The 24,946-nt window shown below is 37.4% G+C and overlaps 2 protein-coding genes across 2 annotated transcripts in view; both read left to right on the top strand.

Moving 5' to 3' along the window:
- The window catches only part of USH2A (usherin), a 686,930-nt gene that overhangs the window by 413,629 nt on the left and 248,355 nt on the right, over window positions 1–24,946 (top strand). The gene's annotated exons all lie outside the window — the stretch shown is intronic.
- Window positions 6,615–7,527, top strand: LOC129515093 (proteasome subunit alpha type-3-like). The gene has a single exon (XM_055333812.1). The coding sequence runs from the start codon at window positions 6,635–6,637 to the stop codon at window positions 7,400–7,402; it is 768 nt and encodes a 255-aa protein (XP_055189787.1). The 5' UTR covers window positions 6,615–6,634; the 3' UTR covers window positions 7,403–7,527.

Below are 24,946 nucleotides of genomic sequence, written 5' to 3' on the forward strand. Positions count from 1 at the left end.
GCTCGTCTCTCTGGACATGATGTCATCATTCACTTTCTAAACTCAGAAATCCAGATTTGGGGAGATGGCCCTTCACCAACAGAAGAGGCAAAATGTCTTCAAAGACAGTGATTTGCTCAAGTTTATTGCAGCCATTAGGACATACTTTCTTTTTTCATCATTAGATTGTTGTTGATTACAATTAGGAAACTTATAGCTTTGAAATTATCTTTTTTATGACCTTGTGGCAGTTTAAAGGTGACACCTCATTGATTAAATAGGTTTTAGTTCATGCTTCCTTTTACTTAATGATCTGAAAACATATTATCCTGATTTACACATAAAATCATGCTGAAAAGCATGTGGCATTCACTAGAATATGTGTGTTTAAGTAGAATTAAATTAGTACTGAGAGTTATTAAAGAAATCTTCCATGCCTTTGTCCAGTGAACTGTGCTTCGTACCGAAATGAATAATAAATGAACCGATGTACAGAAGTGAACCAACTTATGGGCAGAGAAGGTTCTATATGCTATTTACTTTTCCATTATATTTGGATTGTTACCATTTTTGCTGTTTCCTTGATTTCAAATACTAGGTCTCCTTTTTGGTGTTGTGGAATTCCTACTATACTTTGAGTGCTGGATTATGCAAGATTTGTAGTGATAATACCCTTAGCTATGTTGTCTTCTCAGTGTAGTTTGAAAATATAATAACAGAAGGTTTGGGCCAAATAGAAATGCTAATTTTTTTCTTGATCAAATGTTCGTTATCAAATGTGACCGCGAAAACTGCCTTGACCCCCTAGTTCTGGCCAAATCCTACTCATTTTTAAGGTTCCAACCTAGAAATAGGTCTTTCAGAAAGTTGTCTTTTACCGACCTCAGCTGAGATAGGGCTGCTAGGTGTCCTAAAGTACAATCATGTTATGTTGAAATGGCCTGTCTGATGGGACTGTCACAATCACTGGTTATAAGACCCTACATAGCAGGGGCTGTTTTGTATTCATGTTTTGATCTTCTGTGCCTAGACCCGACCTAACGCATCGTAGGTTCATAATGAATAATCAGTGAGTGAATGAATGAATCAATCAAGATAGCTTAATAGTTTTGAATTGTAAGTTATCATTGCTTGGGCCCGTTCATACCTCATCTTTATCTGAGCAACCTTATACTGTAACCAGCTGTGGAGAATGTGACCCCCTGTGCACACTGTTGTCCAAGTAGGGGTGCTGTGGCTATGCAGATGTAACTGAGGGCCCAAAGGAGGGCAAGAGAACGGAGGTAAATATTCTCGAATTGCACCAACCCATCACTCTTTGATTCCCTCCCTATGGTGGTTATTCAGGTAAGCATAGAATAATGGACAGTTTATGTGGGAATTTGGAAAGAAAAGGTAGGGGCACAAGGTACAAAAACTTTTCCCTGGTACATCATCTCTTCTTTGATGTTTGTGAAACATCTTACTTGATACCAGCTTTCTTTATTTTTCTTATGAGAAAAAAAAAAAGATTTACATGCAGTATATACCTCAGTAAAGCTGGGAAAAAAATTTAAAAAGCAATCTAACAGTATCTCATCCCAAACCCTAGTTAATTCCATCAGATCTTCCTGTTTCGTTGCTCTTGTATTATTTAAGAAAATCAATTTTATTTTAAAAAGTAAGGCTCTCAACTTTGACTAAACAAATAAAAAAAGAATATGACTAAACAATCTGATAAACACAAATTATTTTGAAGATGAAGATGAAGACAATTAGGATCATACAAGAGCTCAGCACATAGATACACAGTGGCAAATCCCAATCACACACATTTTTTTATTTAAAAAATTCACTTGAAATATTATTTGGTCAACTGGAGGAGTCTGGGGGTTATTTTTCCTTCATTTCTGTAGCATATTTCCACCCACTTCCATGCTCAGGTTTTTGTATTTCTACAACTACTATATTATTTGGTTGTTTGTAATAACATAATACTCATATTTAGCACTAGGATACTCTTAGAAATGAAGAATATATTTAATCTGAGCTCTTGAATAGCATTATAGTGAAAGTTCAAGAGTTCTAGGGAAAAAAATTAAAAAAATAAAAACGGAATCCAAATGTTAATCCATAAATATGAAACTTTCCTATGACCTTTACCCCTTCAAGGTCTGGAGTTACTAATGGGGTTAGGATTTCAACTCTTAATGGGGCTCAGTGCATTAGTGTTTTGTATGCATGGAATTCAGCATTCAGTTTAATAAGTGGTTGACATTGGTGATGTCCCTTAATTTGCTTAAATCTAATTGGCTCTTTTATCAGTCAAACCTGTATGGATTGGCAATTGATCAGAAAGGGTCAGCCATGACTCTGCATGTCGTTAAAGGATGGACCCCCCCCTCCCCGTTAAAGCCACAGTTGCATGATAATAAGCAAGGGAAGAACAAATGAGCTTAGAGGCGGAAGGCAAAGAAGCTTAGAAGTTTTTCAGGATCTTCAAGTTCAGAACAAAGGCATTATAGAGTATATAAATTTTAAATACACTGCATTTTGCCTCCAGACTTAAACCTTTTTTTCCAGATGAACTGAAATCTTGTCTGAAACTGTCTTTGTTACATCAAAGACCTACTCAGAAAGCTAAAAGAGACAGAAGAAGCATAAAAGGGCATAGTTTAAAATGATTAGTGACAAATTCTATACTGACGAGCTAGAAACAGATTTTTTGTGAAACTTTTATATTTTTCCAAAAGGAATAATTTTATTCTATTTATCTTTCTCTGAACTGCTTTATTGTAACAGTGAAAGGAACTCAGAGCCACCTGAATTTGTGAACTTAATCTGGTATTCTAGGACGGTAAATAATTTGTCATTTATGCCTTCAAATTGATGAGAATTATTTTAACCCACAGACTTCATAAAAAAGACTAAGCTTGAGGAGCCTATTTCTTTTTCAAAGGTGGGTGATTAGAAAATCAAAAACTGAGCAAGGCAAAATGGTTGTGAGTGGCTTCTTTTAGAATTTGTTTGAGTTTGTCTCTCCTTCCCTTGAACCCCCCCTCCAGCACACACCCCAACCTTAAACAGCAATGAAATAAAAGGAGGGCATCCACTGGGAATTAATAGTTAGGTACATTGTAAAAGTGTAGACTTTGGAATCCCACAGACCTAGATTTGAATCCACCTCCTTCACTCACTGGCTGTGTTGCTGAGCAACCTACAGATATATCTGGTTACCTCAGTTTGTTCATCCATAAAACTAGCTCAATGGTAATTCCCACTTGGTAGCGGATTAGACAACACAGTGTATGTTAACATGCTGAGCACAGTGCCTGTCTTGATAGATATTTGGTGCTCGCTGCCTTCTATGTTCTATTTCACTGTTTAAGACCCCTTTTGAGACTCTTGTGATACTGTGATTCAGAAGAAATACATGTATGGTCTTGTCCCCATTTCTGGCAGAGAGCTCCTGAGTCCCTGGGAATTTCCTAGGTGATAAGAAAGGATAAAGGTGTCTCTTGTTATGTTACTAAGGCGACTTGTGGTCCTCACCTAAGGGTGGGGGTTGGTTGCCAGTGGTGCCAAGCAAGTGGTTAGAGAATTGGAACTTTATTTAAGTCCCACCTCCTGTCCTCCGAGGAGGGGAAAGGGTCTGGAGGTTGGCTCAATCTCCAGTGGTCAGTTATTTCATCGATCATGTCTGGGTCATGAAGCTTCCATAAAAACCCATATGGATGAAGTTCAGAGAGCTTCCAGGTTGGTGAACACCTGGGTATTTGGGGAGAATGGCCAGTTTAAATAGGGTGAGGAAGCTCTGAGTCCCTTCCCATATACTTTGCCCTATGCATCTCTTCCTTGTGGCTGTTCTGGGTTATGTCTTTTGTAATAAACCAATAATCTAGTGAGTAAATCCTTTGTAATAAACCAGTAATCTAGAGAGTAAATGGGTTTCCTGAGTTCTGTGAACCATTCTAGCAAATTAATCAAACCTAAGGAGGGGGTCATGAGAGCCTCAGATTTATAGCTGGTCAGAAGCGCAGGTGACAATTTGTATGTGTGGGGGCAGACGGAGCAGCCTTGTGGGACCGAATCTTTAACCTGTTGATTCTAACATTATCTCCAGGTAGATAGTGTCAGAACTGAGTTGAATTGTAAGACATCCACCTGGTGTCCAGCACCATTGGACTTTGGGCTGCAGAAGCCTTTTACCTCTGAAAGCTGGACAATGTCCTAAAGGGAGAACAAATGAAAATCAGGGTCTTTACACTTGCTGGTAAGACCTCCTACATTTCATCTTCCTATGTCCTAATCTCTTCCTATATTTATCCCTCAGAGCATTGGCATAAATACAGTCAGGCCAGTAGCCCTGCTAAGGGGTACTTGTGATATGTATTGGATGATGAAGTAAAGCAAGAAGGATGAAAAGTAATTTTCCTTTTGAAATAGCTTAAATATCTTCCTCCATGACCTCTGGATCATAATGTGCAAATGATTTTTACATCAAGCTCTCATTGGTTATCTTGGGATTTCAGTGGGCAGAAAAGCAGCACATTTTTTCTTAATAGACTCTCTTCTGTATTCATACCAGACCACTTATTACATACAATTTTTATGATTATTTTTTATTTCCATTATATGTATATTTTATTCATAAGTGAATGCTTTCCTAACTTTGTTAATGCTAGCCAAAAGGAGGAGTTTGGAATTTTTGCTACATGCTTTTCATCATTTCCTAATTTTCCTTAAATATATTTTTTAAAAAGTTGAACCTTGGAACTGAAAATATATTTCATTTTCATTGAGTAGGAAAGCTTAGTAGTTGTCCAGACAACGCACTTCTGAATAACTAGATGAAATCTTTACTTTTTGAAAAGTAACATAATGTTTGCCCAATAATAGCACTAAAAGAATAATATATGGTAGCCACTGATTTTTCATAGATCGAAGTATGGAATTAATTTTGTTTACATTAAAAGACTGGAATGCTTTGACACTTTTCTATTACTATGTAACAAACCACCCCAAAACTTAGTAATTTAATACAACTACTCTTTAATATATCTCACGATTGTACAAATCGTCGGTTTGGGAAAATACAATGAAGTCTCCTGGAAAATATACCAAAGTGGCAAAATTTTGCCCCTGAGCTAGGATAGTTGAGTATCCATCTTGGTAAGTTACAGAATAAATGTAAATTTTAAAAATTAATTTAGTGAATGTGCTAAGAGATATTAGGTAAGGAGAGTACCTACTGTATACCAGAAGCAAAAGAAAAAGCATGAAAGGGAGCTGAGTGATGACCTACCCTAGGGGCAGCCTACCCCAAGAAGAGGGAGGGGACAGCTATCAAATTCTTCTCTGAGGTGACTTGTTAAAATAGTTCTGCCTTTGAAAGAAAAAGAGAAAGAAAGCATTGATTCTATGCCTTCAATTGATTAGGAACTGAGTCTGAGGTTTTTTTATTTTTTTATTTTTTGGCACGACTTGCTCAGTGAATTTGGTTTTCTCCTTCAGTTTTTAAAGGAAAGTACGGAATTTTCTCTCCTTTTTTTCTCCTCTCAACAGAAATCCCTAAGACCTTTTAAAGGAAATGGTATGGTAGTTCTATGTACCAAGCATAAGGTGAATGGCATCATTTTAAGATGGAATCTCTAAGACAATTAGAAGGAATTAGAAGCTCAAAAGGCAGGAAGACCAAACAAACAAACATACCCAAAAGAAAAAAATCCGCACACAAAATAAGAAAAATCGCAAAGGCAAACTCCATTGTATCCTACACTTGCCTTAATTTACACAGCCCTCATTTGCTGTAGCATTGAGAGCTATAAACACTTTCTAGTCTTTCTAAAATCTCTATTTAGCACAATGCCAAGAGGCTACTTTCTTGTGTTTTAGTACTAAAACTAAACATCAATAGTACTAAAAATTGTAAAACTACTCGCAGTGTGCAAGCGATGATTCCATCAGCACGTGTTTTCTGTTTTTCATCTGCTCTGAATCCAATTTATTTGTAAGGTGTTTAAGTGGAAACTTCAACATGCAGGTGGCCATGAGGTATCTTAAAAATGAAAAAAATCCGAAGGAATGGAAATTTTAAAAATAAACTGTAGGTTGGAAACCAAAAGAAAGCAACAATAGGCTAAGATGTTAGCCTAACTAAGTAGGTGAAGATATTACCTTATTGGGGGGGGGGGGGGTTGGAGGAAGGAGGAGATTAACTGCCCTTTCAAATGTAAAAGTCACAATGAAGATACAGAATTATGAGGACTAGCCCTCTCTAAAACAACAGCATTCCACCAAATAAACAGATGGTTTGTCTTCCCCTTCAGTATATTAAAGGCCTCACCGTGGAAATTGCATTCAGTTCACATGAAGCTTTAGAGTAGTTGCACATAATGTTGTACTTTGGTGCATGTCTTCCAAACATGCTATTTTTTCTCCAGGAAAAATCAGCCTATTGACAGTAATAAAGCAGACAGATTCGATGAACAAATAGTATTTAAATTCTTAATAAAATAGTGTGCTTTTGAAAACATATACCATTTCGTTCAGCCTATGCTCAATCCCAAGTATGTTATGAGAACAGAACCCAAGAATCTACAACTGTCTCAAACTTGCCGTCAAATCCTTTCATGAAAACTCTTACCCTGGGTGGTGTCCGGGACGTTTGTGCACCATGAGCTCTATCGGCACCGGGTATGACCTGTCAGCCTCTACATTCTCTCCTGATGGGAGAGTTTTTCAAGTTGAATATGCTATGAAGGCTGTGGAAAACAGTAGTACAGCTATTGGAATCAGATGTAAAGATGGCATTGTCTTTGGGGTAGAAAAGTTAGTCCTTTCTAAACTTTATGAAGAAGGTTCCAACAAACGACTTTTTAATGTTGATCGGCATGTTGGAATGGCAGTAGCGGGTTTGTTGGCCGATGCTCGTTCTTTAGCAGACATTGCAAGAGAAGAAGCTTCCAACTTTAGATCTAATTTTGGCTATAACATTCCATTAAAACATCTTGCAGACAGAGTGGCCATGTATGTACACGCATATACACTTTACAGTGCTGTTAGACCTTTTGGCTGCAGTTTCATGTTAGGGTCTTACAGTGTGAATGACGGTGCACAGCTCTACATGATTGACCCATCAGGAGTTTCATATGGTTATTGGGGTTGTGCCATTGGCAAAGCCAGGCAAGCTGCAAAGACAGAAATTGAAAAACTTCAGATGAAAGAAATGACCTGCCGTGATGTTGTTAAAGAGGTTGCAAAAATAATTTACATAGTACATGATGAAGTTAAGGATAAAGCTTTTGAACTAGAGCTCAGCTGGGTTGGTGAAATAACTAAAGGAAGACATGAAATTGTTCCAAAAGATATAAGGGAAGAGGCAGAGAAATACGCTAAGGAATCCTTAAAGGAAGAAGATGAATCAGATGATGATAATATGTAACATTTACTTCAGCATCTATTTTAAATTTCTACTATAGTCCCATGTAACTCTTTAGCCCTGTGGATTCTTACCTATCCAGAGACCAGTTTTCATTAAACTTTTGTCTTCTAACAAAAAAAAAAAAAAAAAAACCTCTTACCCTTACCTTTCTTTAGAATTGTTAGTTCACTTTGCTCTTTGTGTGTGTGTGTGTGTGCGTGTGCATACATGTGCATTTGTAAGACTACATTGCATACACCGAGGAGGATAAATTTCCATGTCATAATTTGTGAAATTTTCCTCACTTTGCATGTCACCATCTTGACAATGAACTTCCTCCTTAGAAAAACACTTTAGAAAGGGACTGACTTCTGAGCCATGGAGAAGATGGAAGTGAACTTTGAAGTGTGCTTACCATGGACTCAACAAGCCTCCAGCAAAGGGCTGCCAGCTTCCCACATTTGCATACTCTCCTGTGGTTTGTATAGAAATACACACGCCCACACACAATTAAGTGCTATCTTTAGAGCATCCTGGGGCAAGAGAGAGAGACAAAAAAAAAAAAAAAAAGTAAAAGAAATCACATTTTTCCTACTTTACCAGGGGAGAGAGGTGGGAAATATTATCTCTTTAAGTTCCATTGATATTTAAAAATCATATTTTTAAAAAAGAATAAGTACAATTCCCCTTTCTGTTTTTTTTATCTTGGAATAAAGGTTATCTATAACTTTAAGGTTAAAAAAAAAAATCATGTCTGTCTGACTGCCTCTGCAGTTTGAAAGCAACTTGAAGTTTTATTTGAATTCTTATAGTGCCCTAAAGAAATTTGTGCTTTATTTTTTAAAAAATAATATCTTATTCTTTCCTTTTCCTTTGTTATCTTAGAATCTGTGCCTGACTTGCATAAAATTCTATGAACACTTACTTGTCTGTAAAAACACCTTTGCAAAAGGGAGACAAGTTCTTAATACACCATAGGTTCTTGAAGACCATATTTCCTATCCCTTTTCATTCATTAGGAACTTCAAGAAAATCCTTATTGTATCTCTACAAAGGGACATAGATCATCCAGAGTCTAAAGGTTCTAGAATTTTGTAAAAACTTCATGAAGAATAGATTGTGATAACAGTAAACAAATTCACTGGCCACCATGATACTCATGATTATTAATGAACTGGGACAAATGGAACTAGGAATGTGTATACATTATGAGAGCAGTCCTTCTCTTTACACCTCCACAATCATTTCGGAACTCATACTATCTTGGGTTTATTTAAAGGTCTCATATGTGTGTATCATGCTTATGTCCGAGAGTCTAAATCCATGCTGAGGACAAAATGTGTGGATGTGTGGATGAATGGTGGTAGATAAAGGAGTCATAGTGGATCTGCTCTCGTTTTCTCTTTTTTGCCCCTTCCTCCCTTCTTCCTTTTCCTTCCTTCCTTCCTCTTCCTTCCTTCCTTCCTTCCTTCCTTCCTTCCTTCCTTCCTTCCTTCCTTCCTTCCTTCTTCTCTTCCTTCCTTCCTCTTCCTCTCTCCTTCCCTCCCTCCCTGCCTCATTCCCTATCTTTCCAGATCTCTCTCCCCATTTGCTATTTATCTTGGCTCTGGGCACGTGGTGGGAAATTAGTAATGCTTACTGTCATGCCCCCAAGGGAGTTCATAGTGCCCTGGTATTATTTTTGCACTCAACGTCTTCACCCTTCCTGCTCTTTCTTTTGATTACAGTGCTTACATTTCCCTCTGGGCACCCTGGACTCTCATGCTCAGAACATGTGTGGTGTGTGGAGTTGACTCTATCACCAAGTCCAGCCATTGAGACCATCATGTTCCCCTGACCACAGTGATATTTTTTCAGGAATTATAGATGTTCCAATTAGAGGTAATGAGATACCAGTAAGCCAGTGTAGCCAACAGAGGTATATGCTTGGTTCTGGGTTTGAATCTGAAGTTTAGTTGGATCTCCTTCAGGTCATTTTGCCCCTCAAGAACTCTGTGAATATAGCCAAAAATGGGAGAGAGCAGAGGGGATTTGAGAGAAGGAGGTAGACTGGATTCTGGAGACATCTCCTGATGCCTTGAATCCAGTTCTGAAACCAACTATTTCCCTAGATTTTTCTATTATGAGAGCCAAACCCTTTCATTATTTAAGCCTGGATGTGTTGGGTTTTCTGCCACTTGAGAACAAAAGCATTTAAACCACAGGATGCTTTAGAGAAAGGAAGAAGTAGAGAGAATTTGGAGAACCCTCTTAACTTCCTGAAAATCACACCAATCTGGTGACTCAACGTATGTGTTGGCTTCTGTTTGAGCTGTCAAACATGGAAGCCTCAGGAAGCAAACCTGATGAGAAATGAAATAATAATGTAAGGTGATAAAATTGCTGAGCCCATTCTGAAGGTCCTCTTCAGAGTCACTTCGTAGGGCAATTTTCTGAGACACTTGTCCTCTGTTTTCACATCTCCGAGCCTTAAGCTCTAGCAATGACTCTTGCACCAATTAGCTATTAGGTCTGCTTTAGGCGACTTGCTTGATTCTGATACCAGTTCCTCATCTCTAAAACGGCAGACTTGAATGAGTCCAGTGATGCCACAGTGTGATGCTGGGAAGGGAGCATCACCATTGCTTGGGAACTTGTTTGAAATGCAGATCCTGGAGGCGCCTGGTCGCTCAGTTGGTTAAGCAAAGAACTCTTGGTTTGGGCTCAGGTCATGACCTCAGGGTCCTGGGAGCTGGACCTTGTGTCCAGCTTGTGCCCCAGCTGGAAGTCTGCTTCCCTGCTTTCTCTCCCTCTATCCCTCCTCTTGCTTGTGCGCTCTCTCTCTCTCTCTCTCTCTCTAAAATAAATAAATATTTGTTTTAAAAGAAGTACACAGATTATGGAGCCCCATACTCAGTCTTCTGAATCAGAAATTTGGAGGTTGGGGATCCCTGGGTGGCGCAGCGGTTTGGCGCCTGCCTTTGGCCCAGGGCGCGATCCTGGAGGCCCGGGATCGAATCCCATGTCGGGCTCTCGGTGCATGGAGCCTGCTTCTCCCTCTGCCTGTGTCTCTGCCTCTCTCTCTCTCTCTCTCTCTCTGTGACTATCATAAATAAAAAAAAAAAAAAGAAATTTGGAGGTTGGAGCTACATGGTCTCTTTTTTATTAGATGCTTCTCCCCACCCCCCAGGTTAAATTTGGATGCAGGGCCTATCTGGACACCCACTCAAATTTGAAAACCACTGAACTAGGTCTCTAGAACCTCTTCAAAGGAAAAAGAAATACACAATCTCACCTGTGACTCTGCCACACTTAATAATTGAGATGCAGAATTGCTAAGGGAAAAATGGGTGAAACAGGTGCCTGCACTTAGCTTGGCTTTGAATATAGATGTTCCATCCTCAGGGCCAGAGGCCTTCCCACTGTGAGCAGCCGGCCAGTCTCTCAGCCTCCCTGAGTGGGACAGGAAGAGATGCCATGGATAACCAATTCCAGATGTGGAATCCTACTTGTGGCACCAGGAAGCAACAGGCACCAAGTTTTATGCACTGACGAACACTAATCGGCCCTACTGTGACGACGCCGTCAGCTAAATTTCCCTCTGCTCTTCGATTCCTTCACAGAACATCTGTTATAAGGAGCTCCACATAACGAAAACCTGAGCCTCTTCCCTCTGGGGGATTTTCTTTAACGAGCGTCACGTGGCTGCACCTCCACTGTGGGGTTTTGAAATGTGTTCTTCGAGTCAGTTACATCTTTATCCTGAATTCCAGGATTTGCTGGCTATCAGACCTCATCGTTAAGATTCTTCCTTCTAGGAGTTCACAAACACAGCTCCACAGAGGAGGCTGAGAGAGGCTCCAGTTGCCTAGAGAACAATTAGGACCGTGCAATCGTTCATTTGATAAAAAATAGCTCGTCTTGGCTGTGGTGACTACCCACACTTAGAGAGCTCGCACTAGGTGCAGAGGCTCTTTAGCACCTACCAACTCATTTCATTCTCGCACACTCTAGAGAGAAGTGCTATTATTATCTCTACCGATACATGAGAAGGCTCAGGGAAGAGATTGTCTTGCAACTAGATTGTTGAGGTCATATGCCTAGTAAATGGCAAGACCATCTTCAACCCTGAAGATAGAAACCTGGTTCTGAGCCACTGCTTTCCTGTTCATTTGAAGTACCCTCCGCTGATGCCTCATATCCTCTCTTAGCAGAGGTAGCACAGATTTCCAGGCTCCGCTAGTCAACAAGAGTCTGAAGATGTGGCTTGACTCTACCGTCGTGTCAACCAGAGTTCCAAGGGTTTCCTTTGGGTGAGATACCAGGTGTTCAAAACCTGTCGCCGATGCACTGGAGAGATCCCCTCAATGAACTACATGACCCATGCATTTAAAGTTTACATCCTAATGAGAGGGGAAGATTTCAGTTAAAACAGATTTTTACAGCCTTGCAAAGGATTAAGCAAAAGCAAGATACTCTGTGAATACTCTATAACATTGAATAGAGGGCAAAAATTAATCAGTTGGACCGTCTGTTCCCAGCAAGGAGAAAAGTACTTAATTGCGCACCAAGTATTTTGACCAACTTCTTTCATATTTGCTTGTGAACTTCCAAGATGAGCTCTAATTAGATGAACAGAATATTAAAATAACCTCTATTTATTTATTTAGGAGAAATGACTCATTTAACTTTTCTGAAAATATTTCTCTTTCTGAACTTTTAGCACTCCAGTGACGTGCATTATAATTTACACTTCTTTCTTTGGCTTGTGATGGAAAATTTAAGTTTTCTGATCTGTTTTCCTGTCGCAGAGGCTTTTGTTTAGGTATGAAACAGGAAATCTCATTAGAACTTGTTCAAATACATTTACCCAAAACATTAGTGTTTAACAGTGGTGTCACCATTGCTAATTACTAAGTTGTCCTTTCTTTGGGCCTATTTTAAAATTGAGTTCTTTGTGTTAATGCCCTCTGTATACCAAGGGAAATGAATAAACGTGATCTTCTGATTGTGCATAATTTATACTCCTAACAAAGAGAGACTTCATTTATCTAATACTATTAATTTCAGAAAATTAAAAAAAAGCTTTATGAAGAGAAAGGAAACCTATATTTGTGAAAGAAAGATGAATGAATCCTTTCTTCCCATATTAAAATTTTTTTATCAGATTTATATATGTAGATTCTGTTAAGAATTTATCAGATTAAACATCAGATTAAAAAGACAACAGTTGGATGAGGACATGTATTCACAAGTGGAATACTGGAGAACCTAGGAGTGTGACCAGTGTGAGTGTGTAAGAGAATCATTCCCTGGAACAGTCATGGGAATGACCATCCATATCCTCAGGGCCATCAGAAAGGAGGAGCACCTGCCTCATTGGAGTGAGCGGGCACGGCCACACAAAACGGCTCCAATCTTTGTTCACATAGTTGACTCTGTAGAGTCTCAGGTGACCATGTCTCTTAAATTGTGCATCTGTTAAGCACATACACTGTAGTTCTGTGCATCTAACTGAATTTTAACTTAACCCACTACCCACCATCCCCAATGTGTCCATGCACTGGTTGTGTGATGTCGAGGAAGTTATCTCCTCTCTAGGACACAATTTTTACCTCCTCTCTAGGTCACAATTTTTTCTTCTGTAAAAGGAGTTCCTAATCCTCTAACCATCCTCAGTGGGTTTTGGTTGGGGTCAAAGGACATGCGCACAGAGAAGATCACTGGGAACAGAAGTAGGTGCTTGATGATTTGTCTGAAGAATATAAAATATGATCTATAATAAGCACAGAATATATATAAACTATCACTATTTATGTTGCAAATTAAACCAACCTCTAAACATCTAAATTTTTATTTTCCTTGATGATTCTAACAACTGCCTCTTAAAGCTAAATGTGAGGAAACAGCAGACTGGTTGTGGTATATTAAATTATAAGTGAGGACTAATTTGAGGATCAAAGGTGCTCTTTGGGGGATATCACTCGCCTGGTAGGAAAAGCATTAGCTGTCTCCCTCTGTCTCATGTACTTGTACTCTCTGTCTTGGAAATATCCTTCCCCACAGTTCCAGAATCTTGATGTTTAATTTAACACAAAGGTCTTTGAGAAGCACAACAGGGGGTTGTTTCTGGTAGTTCTGGCATTGAGGAAATTGAAATGTACATGTTTTTTCTCATTTATCAAAGACAGGCAAGAATCTAAACTGACATTTTATATCAAATGAATTATGAACTGTGTACTTTGTACCTAAGGGAACAACAACTAAATTGGAGTTTGGGATAAAAGAGAGAGAGAGAGAGACAAAAGTAGGTTTTTAATAAAACATACAGTAATTTCTGTTACTCCATCTCATGGTGACATGGCCAAACAGTCTTATTTTATAACTGGTGAATGGAAGTAGGCTCCTCGGAAATCGGTAAGATTTAAATATATTTGAGAGATTTTTCTCAGGAAGGATTAAATTTCTTCTTGGGTAGCTAGGTTTTATGAACGGTGAAACATTCTTGATAATCTAAAGTTAACTTTTACCTTTTTTGTCAATGCCCTCTTTATTAGAAAAAATAAATAACATTTGCAAATTCTTTGTCCAGAAAAAAGATAAGACTAAAAGTCGCTTTGAGGAATAAATATAGTATACAAGATAAAAATAGCATGCATGAAAGTACGATATTCCATATCTCCTCTATTTATCTGTAACCCACACATACGCATATGCACACCCACACGCAAGCAAATTATCCTAGTGATTAAGAGCTTGGATTCTAAAATCAACCAATTGGGTTTAAAACTAAATTTCCCTTCTTACTAGCCTGTATGATCTTGAACAAGTTATACAATCACACTTTGCCTCAGGTTTTTCTTTCCATAAAATGGGAGAAATCGTAGTCATAAGGTTGACACTGAGAGAATTTAGTATGATAAATGCTTGTAAAGGATGTAACATATTTGGACACATAATAATTGTCTATTTCATTGCAAAGTTATATCCTTCCCATTGTACATAAGAAGATTGAATAGCAACAAATTAGCTCCACGCTTTTCAGTGGCTACTGATTCCTGATATATAGGAGACGTTTCAATTAAACTTTTAAGGTAAAAGAAGATCCTATCGTGTCTGTGCAATATGCCCCAATAATCGTTTTTTAAATTATTTATTTATTTTTTTTAAGATTTATTTATTTATGACAGACACAGAGAGAGAGAAAGAGAGGCAGAGACACAGGAGGAGGGAGAAGCAGACTCCATGCCGGGAGCCTGACGTGGGACTCAATCCCAGGTCTCCAGGATCGCGCCCTGGGCCAAAGGCAGGCGCTAAACCACTGAGCCACCCAGGGATCCCCCCAATAATCATTTTTAAAATTAATAATTGAAGATTCTTGGGATGACATTTTCTCAAGGTTGTTACCAGTGTAATAGAGGAATATTTAATTTTGACATTTCTAGGTAAAGCTATGTTTTGATTACTATGCTTTGGTCAAAAGTAGTAGATATTCTAATTTGTGCTACATATAAATTAAAGAAGTATTATTAATATCGATACATTTGTTTCTACTTCCGAATTTCGTCCAGGTTTATAAGCCTAAAACTGACAAATTTCCTTCCTATTCATGCCATAGACTTTCTGATACTAGTGCTATACTGGATAGCAAGCGTGTGGCTAAATTACTAAAATGGTAACTCACTAATATTTTGATTATAGATTTTATTCACATGAGCTTGATTACCTAGTTATTAATCATTATTGTGGTTAAATGAGTATCAATTTTTTATTCTCAAATTTTATACTACTTCATGAGCTGAAACCAGTTCTTATAAGTCCTTCAGGAATTTTTACCTTGATAATGACTATTATTTTACTCTCCTTAATAGAGAATGTGAAATCAATGGCCTATTGAAATAAAAGGATGTCCCACACATAATCTTACAGTTTTAAGACTAGATCTAGTTATTCATTGAGTAGCTAATTAATCGATTTGAATATTAGATCCAGTCCCATTGTTAAGATGGCTTTTATAGGGCTGCCTAGGTAGCTCAGTGGTTGTCTGCCTTTTGCTTAGGTCATGATCCCAGGGTCCTGGGATCAAGTCCCACATCAGGCTGCCTGCAGGGAGCCTGCTTTTCATTCTGCCTGTATCTCTGCCTCTCTGTGTCTCTCATGAATAAATAAAATCTTAAAAAATATATATGGCTTTTATAACCAATCCCCTTTCTTTCATTAAATGACTAAACTTTTGTTAGCTATTCAAAGATCGCTTAACTTCTTGATTCTTGATATTCCAGAATAGTAAATTTGGTTGCACCTGTAAGAAAGAATACTGGTTCTAATTCTAAAATGCAATAGTTTGTTTTCTTAATTACCTAGCTTTTTTTTTTTTGTAACTACTCTTATCAGACACATTCAACAAATGAGTATTTTGTGTACTCTTTCTAAAGAGACTGACTTTGACGTAGCTTGAATTTACTCATTGTTAAAATTTTTTATTAACCTTGCTAAACACATTTATTTTATTTTTTTAGCACATTTATTTTTAATTTTACAAGTGGAAGATTCCTTAGGGAACTATTTTAATGAAGTAAGTGAACAATATTTTAACTAAAAATAGGATTGACTTAATCTATTATTATTTTTGTTGCATATATTTTAAAACATTTTTCCAATTGAAGACACACTCTACACAAAGGGCTCAAGTAATCAGATTCTCAAGGAAAAGGAATTTAATCTATGCGACCTGGAAACTAACTTGGATGAATATGATGGTATTCAAAATAATAGGAATACTTAGGAACACTCTAAGGAATACTAAGAGAAATTCAAATGTCACAAGCAGGGCTGAAGTAGAGTCTAACTCAAGGATATCTACAAGGGAAAAGAAGAAAATTTGGTTGGTGGTTTGAGATGTAACAACAAAAAAAATTCTTCTGGGCATTATGACCACCAACTTCAGGGCTTCTAATTAGCCTGACAAAGTGACAGTTCCACATTCTAGTTGAACAAATAATGTATCTAATGAAACTCAAAATCCCGATTTTTCTTTGAGCACAATGAACTACATCACTCACAGCTTTGGGGTATTTCAAAATTAACAAAGGATGACTTTCTCGCCTGTCTGATGTTTCCTGGTTAACAAATTCACTGGAAAACTGTCTTGCAGAGTAATTTTAAGCAACGCTTTAATCTTAAACCACAAAGGGAGGTGGAGTTGGAGGTATGTTGCCATGGTCCTATGGATGCTAATGTGAAGTGGAATCTTTTGTTTCTCAAAATGGTCAATAGCAATTAGTATTCAGTGGTGTCTTTTTATTCTGGTGCCCTTGACCCACCTTTGCCACCCCTTTCTATATTACTCCTATTATAAACTGTAACTGGGGATATCCTGGCTTCTTTTCCATTCTAATTAAAGTACTCTTACTGAACACAGGGACAATTTTTCATTTCATGAGGAACAATTATTAGAGCTAGGTGAGATCTGCCAATTGGGCTTCATGTAACTTTTGACAAATATTTGCACCAGTTTTTGACTGCTGTATTCTCGCACCAGTGAAATGTTGGTGAGATTTTGGATTTACCTCAGAAAGGTAGAACCAAATGAGTCCGTGAAAGAGCAGAGACAAATGTCATACTATCTTCAGCTTTTATTCAATAATATACTCTAAAATATTTTATTTTGTCATTGAGCTGAGAGGTAAATGCTGGATTTTTTTTTAAACAAAAATTTATTTTATGCCTATGCTTTCTTCCTAGGGCTTTGTCTTAAATACTCCTCTGCTGCACTGGTAACAACCTTGAGAAAAACGTCATCCTTTCTTGAGTTTGGGTCTATAATGCCTATAGCCATTGTTATGCATCTTATTTTTCTGTTTTTTTCTCAAGAGACCTTTCTGAGAGAGCTTTCACAAAAAAGGGTGCCTTGACAAGTAAAAAAAAAAAAAAAAAAAAAAAATCCTGATAAACAAAGATATAGAGAGACTGAGACAAAGAAGGACACAGTTTCTTCAAGTGTCTACTTCAAATAAACCTCCTCAAAATTTAAATGACATAGTTATTAAAAAAAAAAAAAACCTCCAAAAATGTTTTACTTCCTTTTGAACATCCTAGTTCTAAGATTTCTCCACCCTTCAAAGCAGTATCCAGACTGAGTTGGTTCTTTAGAATCCTGTGAGGCAGATGGGGAAGAGGCAGGTAAAGGAGGCTAGCCACACTCTGCCTCCAAAGAGGGTCAAGATTTTGGCTTGACTAGGTCACTATAAAAGGCTTTCTTTAAAATAACAGGAGGAAGCTTACGTTTTGGACATAGGTTGCTGGATTCAAACAGCAGCTCAACAACTTAGTAGCTCTATGATCTTATGTAAATCACATATCATATCTGCTACAGTCCTAATATTTGTGTCTCCTCAAAATTCATGTGTCGAAACCTAACACCCAATGTAATGATATTAGGAGGTAGGAGCTGGGGAGGTGATTAGGTCATTAGGATGGAGCCCTCATGAATGGAAGGAATCCTTTCAAAAAGAGGCCTTGCCCCCTTCCACCACGTGAAGACGCAAAAGAAGGTACCATCCATGAATCAGGAAGTGGATCCTTCCCAGGCACTTAACCTACTGGTGCCTTGATCATGATCTTCCCGTCCTCCAGAACTGTGAGAAATAAATTTCTGTTTATTATAATCTATCCAGTTTATGACATTTTCTTATAGCTCCCCAAACAGACTAAAACTTTGTCAAAGCCTCCCCTTTCTTGACCCACCCCTCTTAACTCATGGGATTATTATGAGGATTAAATGCGATTATTTGTGTGAAGCATTTAGTTCAGTGCCTGGCATACAATAAATACTTAAAATTGACTTTACCATTTTAACATGTTTATCTTTATTAATGAACATCTAGATGTTAGTATCCTTTACAAGGCAGTTAACAAAGTTACCAAAGTTGTCAATTTGTTAAAAACTCTTAATATAATAAAATCAAAATCTTTACCAAAACTTTGAACTTTGATCAGCCATCATTCATCCAAAAAATATTTATGGAGTTCTTTCTCGTTGCCAGGCATAATCCTAGTTCCTGGGCTAGAAAGATTTCTAGAACAGATATAGTGCATTCCCTCATGAAACTGTGGTTGCATTTTGTTGTTTCTTGTAATTGCATTTACTGCATGTTCTGGATCACACTTGGAAATCTCCAGGAAACACTGGAATGAATCAGGGCTACTCAGAGCTTGATTTTACTTTATTGGGTGAGGGGGGAGGGAGCTAATAAACTCACAATATGTGATTGTAAACAATAAAGTAAGACAACTATGTGAATGTTTTTAGGGTTGACTGTTAATTGTTATTTTGTTTTTAAGATTTTATTTATTTATTTGAGAGGACAGAGTGAGAGAGAGAGAGAGGGCACAAGCCTGAGGGGGGTGGACAGATGGAGAGGGAGAGGCGCACTCCCTGCTGAGCAAGGAGCCTGATGTGGAGCTCAATCCCAGGACCGCAGGGTCATGACCTGAGCCAAAGGCAGATGCTTCACCCACTGAGCCACCCAGGTGCCCCATCATAAATTTTGTAATCCTTTTGTACTTCTAATATTTATAGCTTGGAGACTACATAGTTAACAGGAAATAAAATGGATTTTTGAATCAAAATACACACCTTTGAGTTGGGACTAGCACTTCAGGCAATCGCAAGGTACTATAAAAGTAATGCAATATCCACACCATTTAATTCAGAATATGAATTAAGAATTGTAAGATCAAACAAGAAAATGTAGGTGCATTTAAATGTTAATTGTTATTGTTGTTATTATGTTGAAATGAAAATTTAAGAAATTTCTGAGTTAGCCAAAATATTATATTTCATATTATTTTAACATATGCTAATGCATTTAGTATAGTTTTCCAAGCTTTTGAAAATTTCTCTATCACCAGAGCGTATCAATAAGCACTCCTCTCCTCGCAGTGAAACTTTACTTCCATAAAATAAAGCAAAATAAACTTTACCTCCAGGCTACATGACTCCCCAGCCTAACCTTAATTCCTTTAATATGAAGTATGATGTGGTTAAAAGCACAATCACTGAGTCAGTCAGGGATATGAGGATCTGAGTCAGGATCTGAGTCAATCAGGGGTATCTGGTATCTCTAAACCTATATTTATCTATAAAATGGGGAAACAATACTACATTAGAAGGATATTTTCAGTGTTACAAGATAATGTATGTGAAATAATAGTATCTAAATTGTTGAATGTTAACTTACAAATGAAAAATATTTTAAAAAATATCTAGTCTTAGTGCCTTCTTAGCACAGTAGGCAGTGCCTCAGTCTCATAAAAATATCTAGTGTTTTTGACTAAAATGTAATGAGATCTTCAATTTTATGGCTCATCTGATTGATGAGGTAAAAATCGGTTACTAACCTCATCAAAATTAAGATGGCTGGACAGTTTAAGCTATTTAATGGGTATCATCAGGCATGAGTTTTCTAAATACTATAAGTTTTTAAACTGTTCACAAAATAGTGTAGGATCAGATATTGTTCTTTCATCAATATGCTTGTTACTGCAAATACTGTATTTAGAGATCTCACTACAGAGACATCAAGGATGGGAAAGAAAATTACAAAGGGAAACAATTAAATCTTAATGTACGTTCTTTGTCCTCAAGTAGCTTTCAACAAACCATAAACATACAGATTTCCCAAACATATTTAATTTCTATATGCAATCTCTGCTGTGGTGTGGGCTATAGCATCATCAGTTGGATTGTTTTAGCCACTAACTAGTTATAAACTGGGCTGGATTTGCCTATGGGGCAATTGTGGGGTTAACCCCAAAATACCCCAAAATACCCCAATAACCCCAAAATAGGGTTAACCCCTATTTCCATGAAAAAAAAATTTTTAAATAATTGTTCTTAAAGATTTTATTTACTTATTCATGAGAGACACAGAGACATAGGCAAAGATATAGGCAGAGGAAGAAGCAGGCTCCCTATAGGGAACCTGATGCGAGACTCTATCCCAGGACCCCAGGATCATGACCTGAGCTTAAGGTAGACGCCAAACCACTGAACCACCCAGCCATCCCTATAACTACCAAGTTTCTTTGGTAATTACAAAATCACAGTGTTTTCCAGGACATTAAGCAACTCAGTAACCTTCACTTAAGGAGAGATTTTGGAGTAAACTATGAGGTATTCATTGTATGAGTAATAGACATAGCAGAACCATGTGTCATATTGGGGGAAAGTTCAACATCATAACAATAGAAAGCACTTAATAGCCTTTGTAGTGTATATTTTACTGTATTATGTAAATATTATAAACTGGCTTAGCCCTCACAAAGCAACCCTATGAAGTATGTACTATTTTTATCATTATTTTATTGATAAGAAAACTGAGACAGAGGTTAAGGGACTTGTTCAACAACAAAAAGCAGGATCAGGATTTGAACCCAAGTGATGGATTTTAACCAATGCACAGACATCTGTTCTATGATTTAGCTATCATAAACTCCAAATAAAAACATTTCAAGAAATTGGTAATAAGCTATTTAAGTTAAACCTTTTTTAAGAGCTAACTAGACTTAAATAAGAGAGTAGCAAATGTCTACAATATTCAGGTCGGGACTATCTGGTGTAATAAAAAGCTTATTAAAGATTTAAAATTTTTAGTTGAGGAAAATACATGAACAAGCATTTTAGAAACTAAGAAATGCTAAATGGCCAACAAGCCTGTTTTTAATACTTTTATCATAGTTTTTTGCCTTAATCTTTATATATCTAGCCCCCAATACTCCCATGAACTCCAGGCCCTTAGAGCCAACCGCCTTCTAAAAATATAATGGACCCTGTTGGTGGAATGCATATTGGTACAGCCTTTGTGGAAAACAGTATGGAGGTTTCTTAAAAAATTAAAAATAGAAATACCATATGATCCAGTAATTCCACTATTGGGTATTTACCTGACGAAAATGAGAATGCTAATTTGAAAAATTATATTCACACTATTTTTACTGCAGCAAAGATTTAGAAGAACCCAAGTGTCCATCCATAGATGAGTGAATAAAGAAGATGGATGGAATATTAGCCATGAAAAAGAGTGAGATTCTGCCATTTGTGACAACATGAATGGACCTAAGGGGTATAATGCTAAATGAGATAAGTCAGAGAAAGACAAATGCTATATGATTTCACTCATAAGTGGACGTTAAGAAACAAAACAAATGAATAAACAAAAAAGAGACAAGCAACAGACTTTTAAGTACAGAGAACAAACTGGTGGTTGCGGGATCCCTGGGTGGCGCAGCGGTTTGGCGCCTGCCTTTGGCCCAGGGCGCGATCCTGGAGACCTGGGATCGAATCCCACGTCGGGCTCCCGGTGCATGGAGCCTGCTTCTCCCTCTGCCTGTGTCTCTGCCTCTCTCTCTCTGTGTGTGTGTGACTATCATAAATAATAAATAAAAATAAAAAATAAATAAATAAACAAACTGGTGGTTGCCAGGGGAAAGGTGAATAGAAGCATAGGTGAAGTAGATAAAGGGGCTTAAAAGGTACAGACTTTCAGTTATAAAATAAATAAGTCAGAGAGATGAAAAGTACAGCATAAGGAATGTAACTGATAACATTGTAATAATGTTATTTGCTGACAGATGATGCCAATACTTATGGTGAGCTGAATAATGTATAGAATTGTGTTGTATGTCCTAAACTAATATAACACTGTATATTATTTATATATACAATATAATCGATACATATAGGCTTTTCAGAACCAGCCAAATTCTTGGTCCATAAAATATCAGCCTTGTTAAGTGAATATTCCATATCTGTAAAAATATCACCCACAATTATTTTGTAAAGTCGTATTACCAAAAAGTGCATACAGTCAATACAGAATTTTCACCACATATTGTAAAACGAAGTTTACTAAATAATTTATTTAATGTATTTAGCTTAATCATTTCAAATTTCAAAAAATTATGCATAAATATACTTGTAGAGAAGAAAGACAGGAGAGATAGTCTATAATAGTATATGAATGGCTGTCTCTGGGTAATATAATTAGGGATGATTGTTTCTTTGGTAATTTTCAAGTTTTCTATCATGCACATGTATTACTTTTGTAGTTAGAAAATACATGCTTTAAGATGGGGCTTGTTTAGCTCTGCAGAAACCAAATTTTAGCATTTGTTTAATATTTCTTTGATAAGCAATACTAAATTTGCAAAATCACATAAGTGCTCTAATAGTTACGTAAAAAAATTAAAAATAAGTTTTCTGTTTTCAAGTATTTTTATTGCTATTACTTTGGGGTTATAGGGAAAAGCCATGGCTAGGCTTAAATTCAAGATTCAAGTTGATGTTGAGATATGAGTTACAGTCTTGGAACCAACAGATGTGTGAGGCCATAGGTTGCCATTTATTATCATATACTCCAGACATGTTGTTTGACCTTTCTAACCTCAGTTTGCACGTCTGTGGGATGGGGCTTTGAGAGAAATAAGTGATAAAACGAATGTATATTAAAGCAGTATTTCTGATCTAATTTGATATTACTATATTAGTACTCTCCAAACAATCTTTTATGTTAAAAATTATTCATTTTCAGGAAATTGAGTCTTTCTTTGTAAATGGAAAATATAGGCTGGATCCTAATAATTATGGGGTCATAGGGGAAAGATTCTTTTCTGCAGATCTTGTCTTCTACCAACAACTCCATCTATCCATCCATTCATTCATCCATCCATGTTTATAGGACAACTTATGCAAATGAAGCACTGTGCTGGGCACTACAGTATCCTCTTACATAACTTTGTTTCCTTCATAACATTCCTCTCAGATTCTGCGTATTTCTTGAAAAAATATTGATCTGGCATTTTTATTGATCCATATGATCATTTTGAATCAACTGTATAGCCACTGCTCAGGTCCAGGACCCTGAGGTGATGACCTGAGCCAAAATCAAGAGTCGGTTGCTTAACCGACTGAGCCACCCAGGCACCCCAATAAATATAATATTTATTTTCTAGTATCAAATAACACTGATGAACTCCAATATGTAGCAGGCCAAAAGTAAGATTCTTCATGAATTTTTAGCTACTTCCCTTGAGGAAAAGAAAATTGGAGTTTCCTTGTGATCTACTCTGGTCAGAATCCACAAGGAGTGTTTAGCTTAAGTATAAGGCTTCATATTTTTGAAGATATGTTATCAAACTGAACACATCCAGGTCAGGTACCAAGGCTAGATAATGGTTGAGGAATACTGGCATCTATTGCAGGAAGCAGAGATGTTTAACCCAAAATGGAGAAATTTAGTCAAGGAGAAGACCACCATTTAAATATGCCTGCATTTCTATCCCATGATGCTAGTAGAGGCTTGTTCTTGGAAATTAGTACAACCAAGACAAGGACCTATAGAGTACAGTGTTAGCATGACCAACCATATGCACCCACTGTCCCTGATAGCCCCAATTTATACCAGCTGCAGCTCAATTAACCCTGTGAACTATATAGAGTACCCCATTTCACTCTTGGAGGTCCCCAGGTGGGCAAAAGATTATATTCACCCTAAGTCTTGTAGATGTGATACAGTGTTTCATTCTATATCAGAAGGAATTTACCAACAACAAGAACTGTCCAATAGTGTAATGAGGCAACATACAAAGCAACTATTTTCCTTTCACTGGTAATGAAGACACAAAGGCCTAAGTGTCACCTGCCTAGGATGTTTTAGGCAAGAATCCCTTAACTGGTGGTGGCCTTATAAGCTACCTGCACTCCAAAGTTGATATACTCTTGTTTTATTTTTAATATTCTATGGTCAAAGGTAAATTCTATGGCATACATATTGATAACACTTATAATTCTTTAAATATATTTTTCTTACATGGAGACCTCACCATTTGGTATTTCATTGAATTTCTGTGGGCTTGACTAATTTCTGAGAATCAGCAAATTCACAAAAGTAGTTCCTTGTAGATCATAAGGAGATAGAGGTCCTGCTGTGATAAATAAGACCAGGAAAGAACTGTTGAGGAATATGAGTTGGACAGGGGCGCCTCGGTGGCTCAGTCAGTTAAGCATCTGCCTTAGGCTCAGGTCATGATCTTGGGGCCCTACGATCACCCCCAAGTTGGGCTCCCTGCTCAGCGGGGAGGTTGTTTCTCCCTCTCTGCCTGCCTCTCCATCCTGCTTGTGCACTCTCTCTTACTCTCTCTCAAATAAATAAATAAAATCTTAAAAAAAAAAAAAGAATGGGAATTGGACAGAACATAAATCCAATCTTTACTAAAACTAATCTATTTAGTAAATGGTTTGTTTTTATGCTTATTTGACAAACTTAATTTTTTAGAGATTTATTTATTTGAGAGAGAAAAAACTTGTGTGTGTGAGGTGAGCGTGGGGAGGGGTAGAGGAAGAGGGAAAAACTCTCAAGCACACTCCATGCTGAGCAAGGACCCCCACATGGAGCTCTCAGGCCCAGGACCCTGAGGTGATGACGTGAGCCAAAATCAAGAGTCGGTTGCTTAACCGACTGAGCCACCCAGGCACCCCAATAAATATAATATTTATTTTCTAGTATCAATCCCCTACTATAACAT

The sequence above is a fragment of the Nyctereutes procyonoides genome, unplaced genomic scaffold (genome assembly GCF_905146905.1).
Source record: "Nyctereutes procyonoides isolate TBG_1078 unplaced genomic scaffold, NYPRO_anot_genome, whole genome shotgun sequence".
In the NCBI taxonomy this organism is placed as follows: domain Eukaryota; kingdom Metazoa; phylum Chordata; class Mammalia; order Carnivora; family Canidae; genus Nyctereutes; species Nyctereutes procyonoides.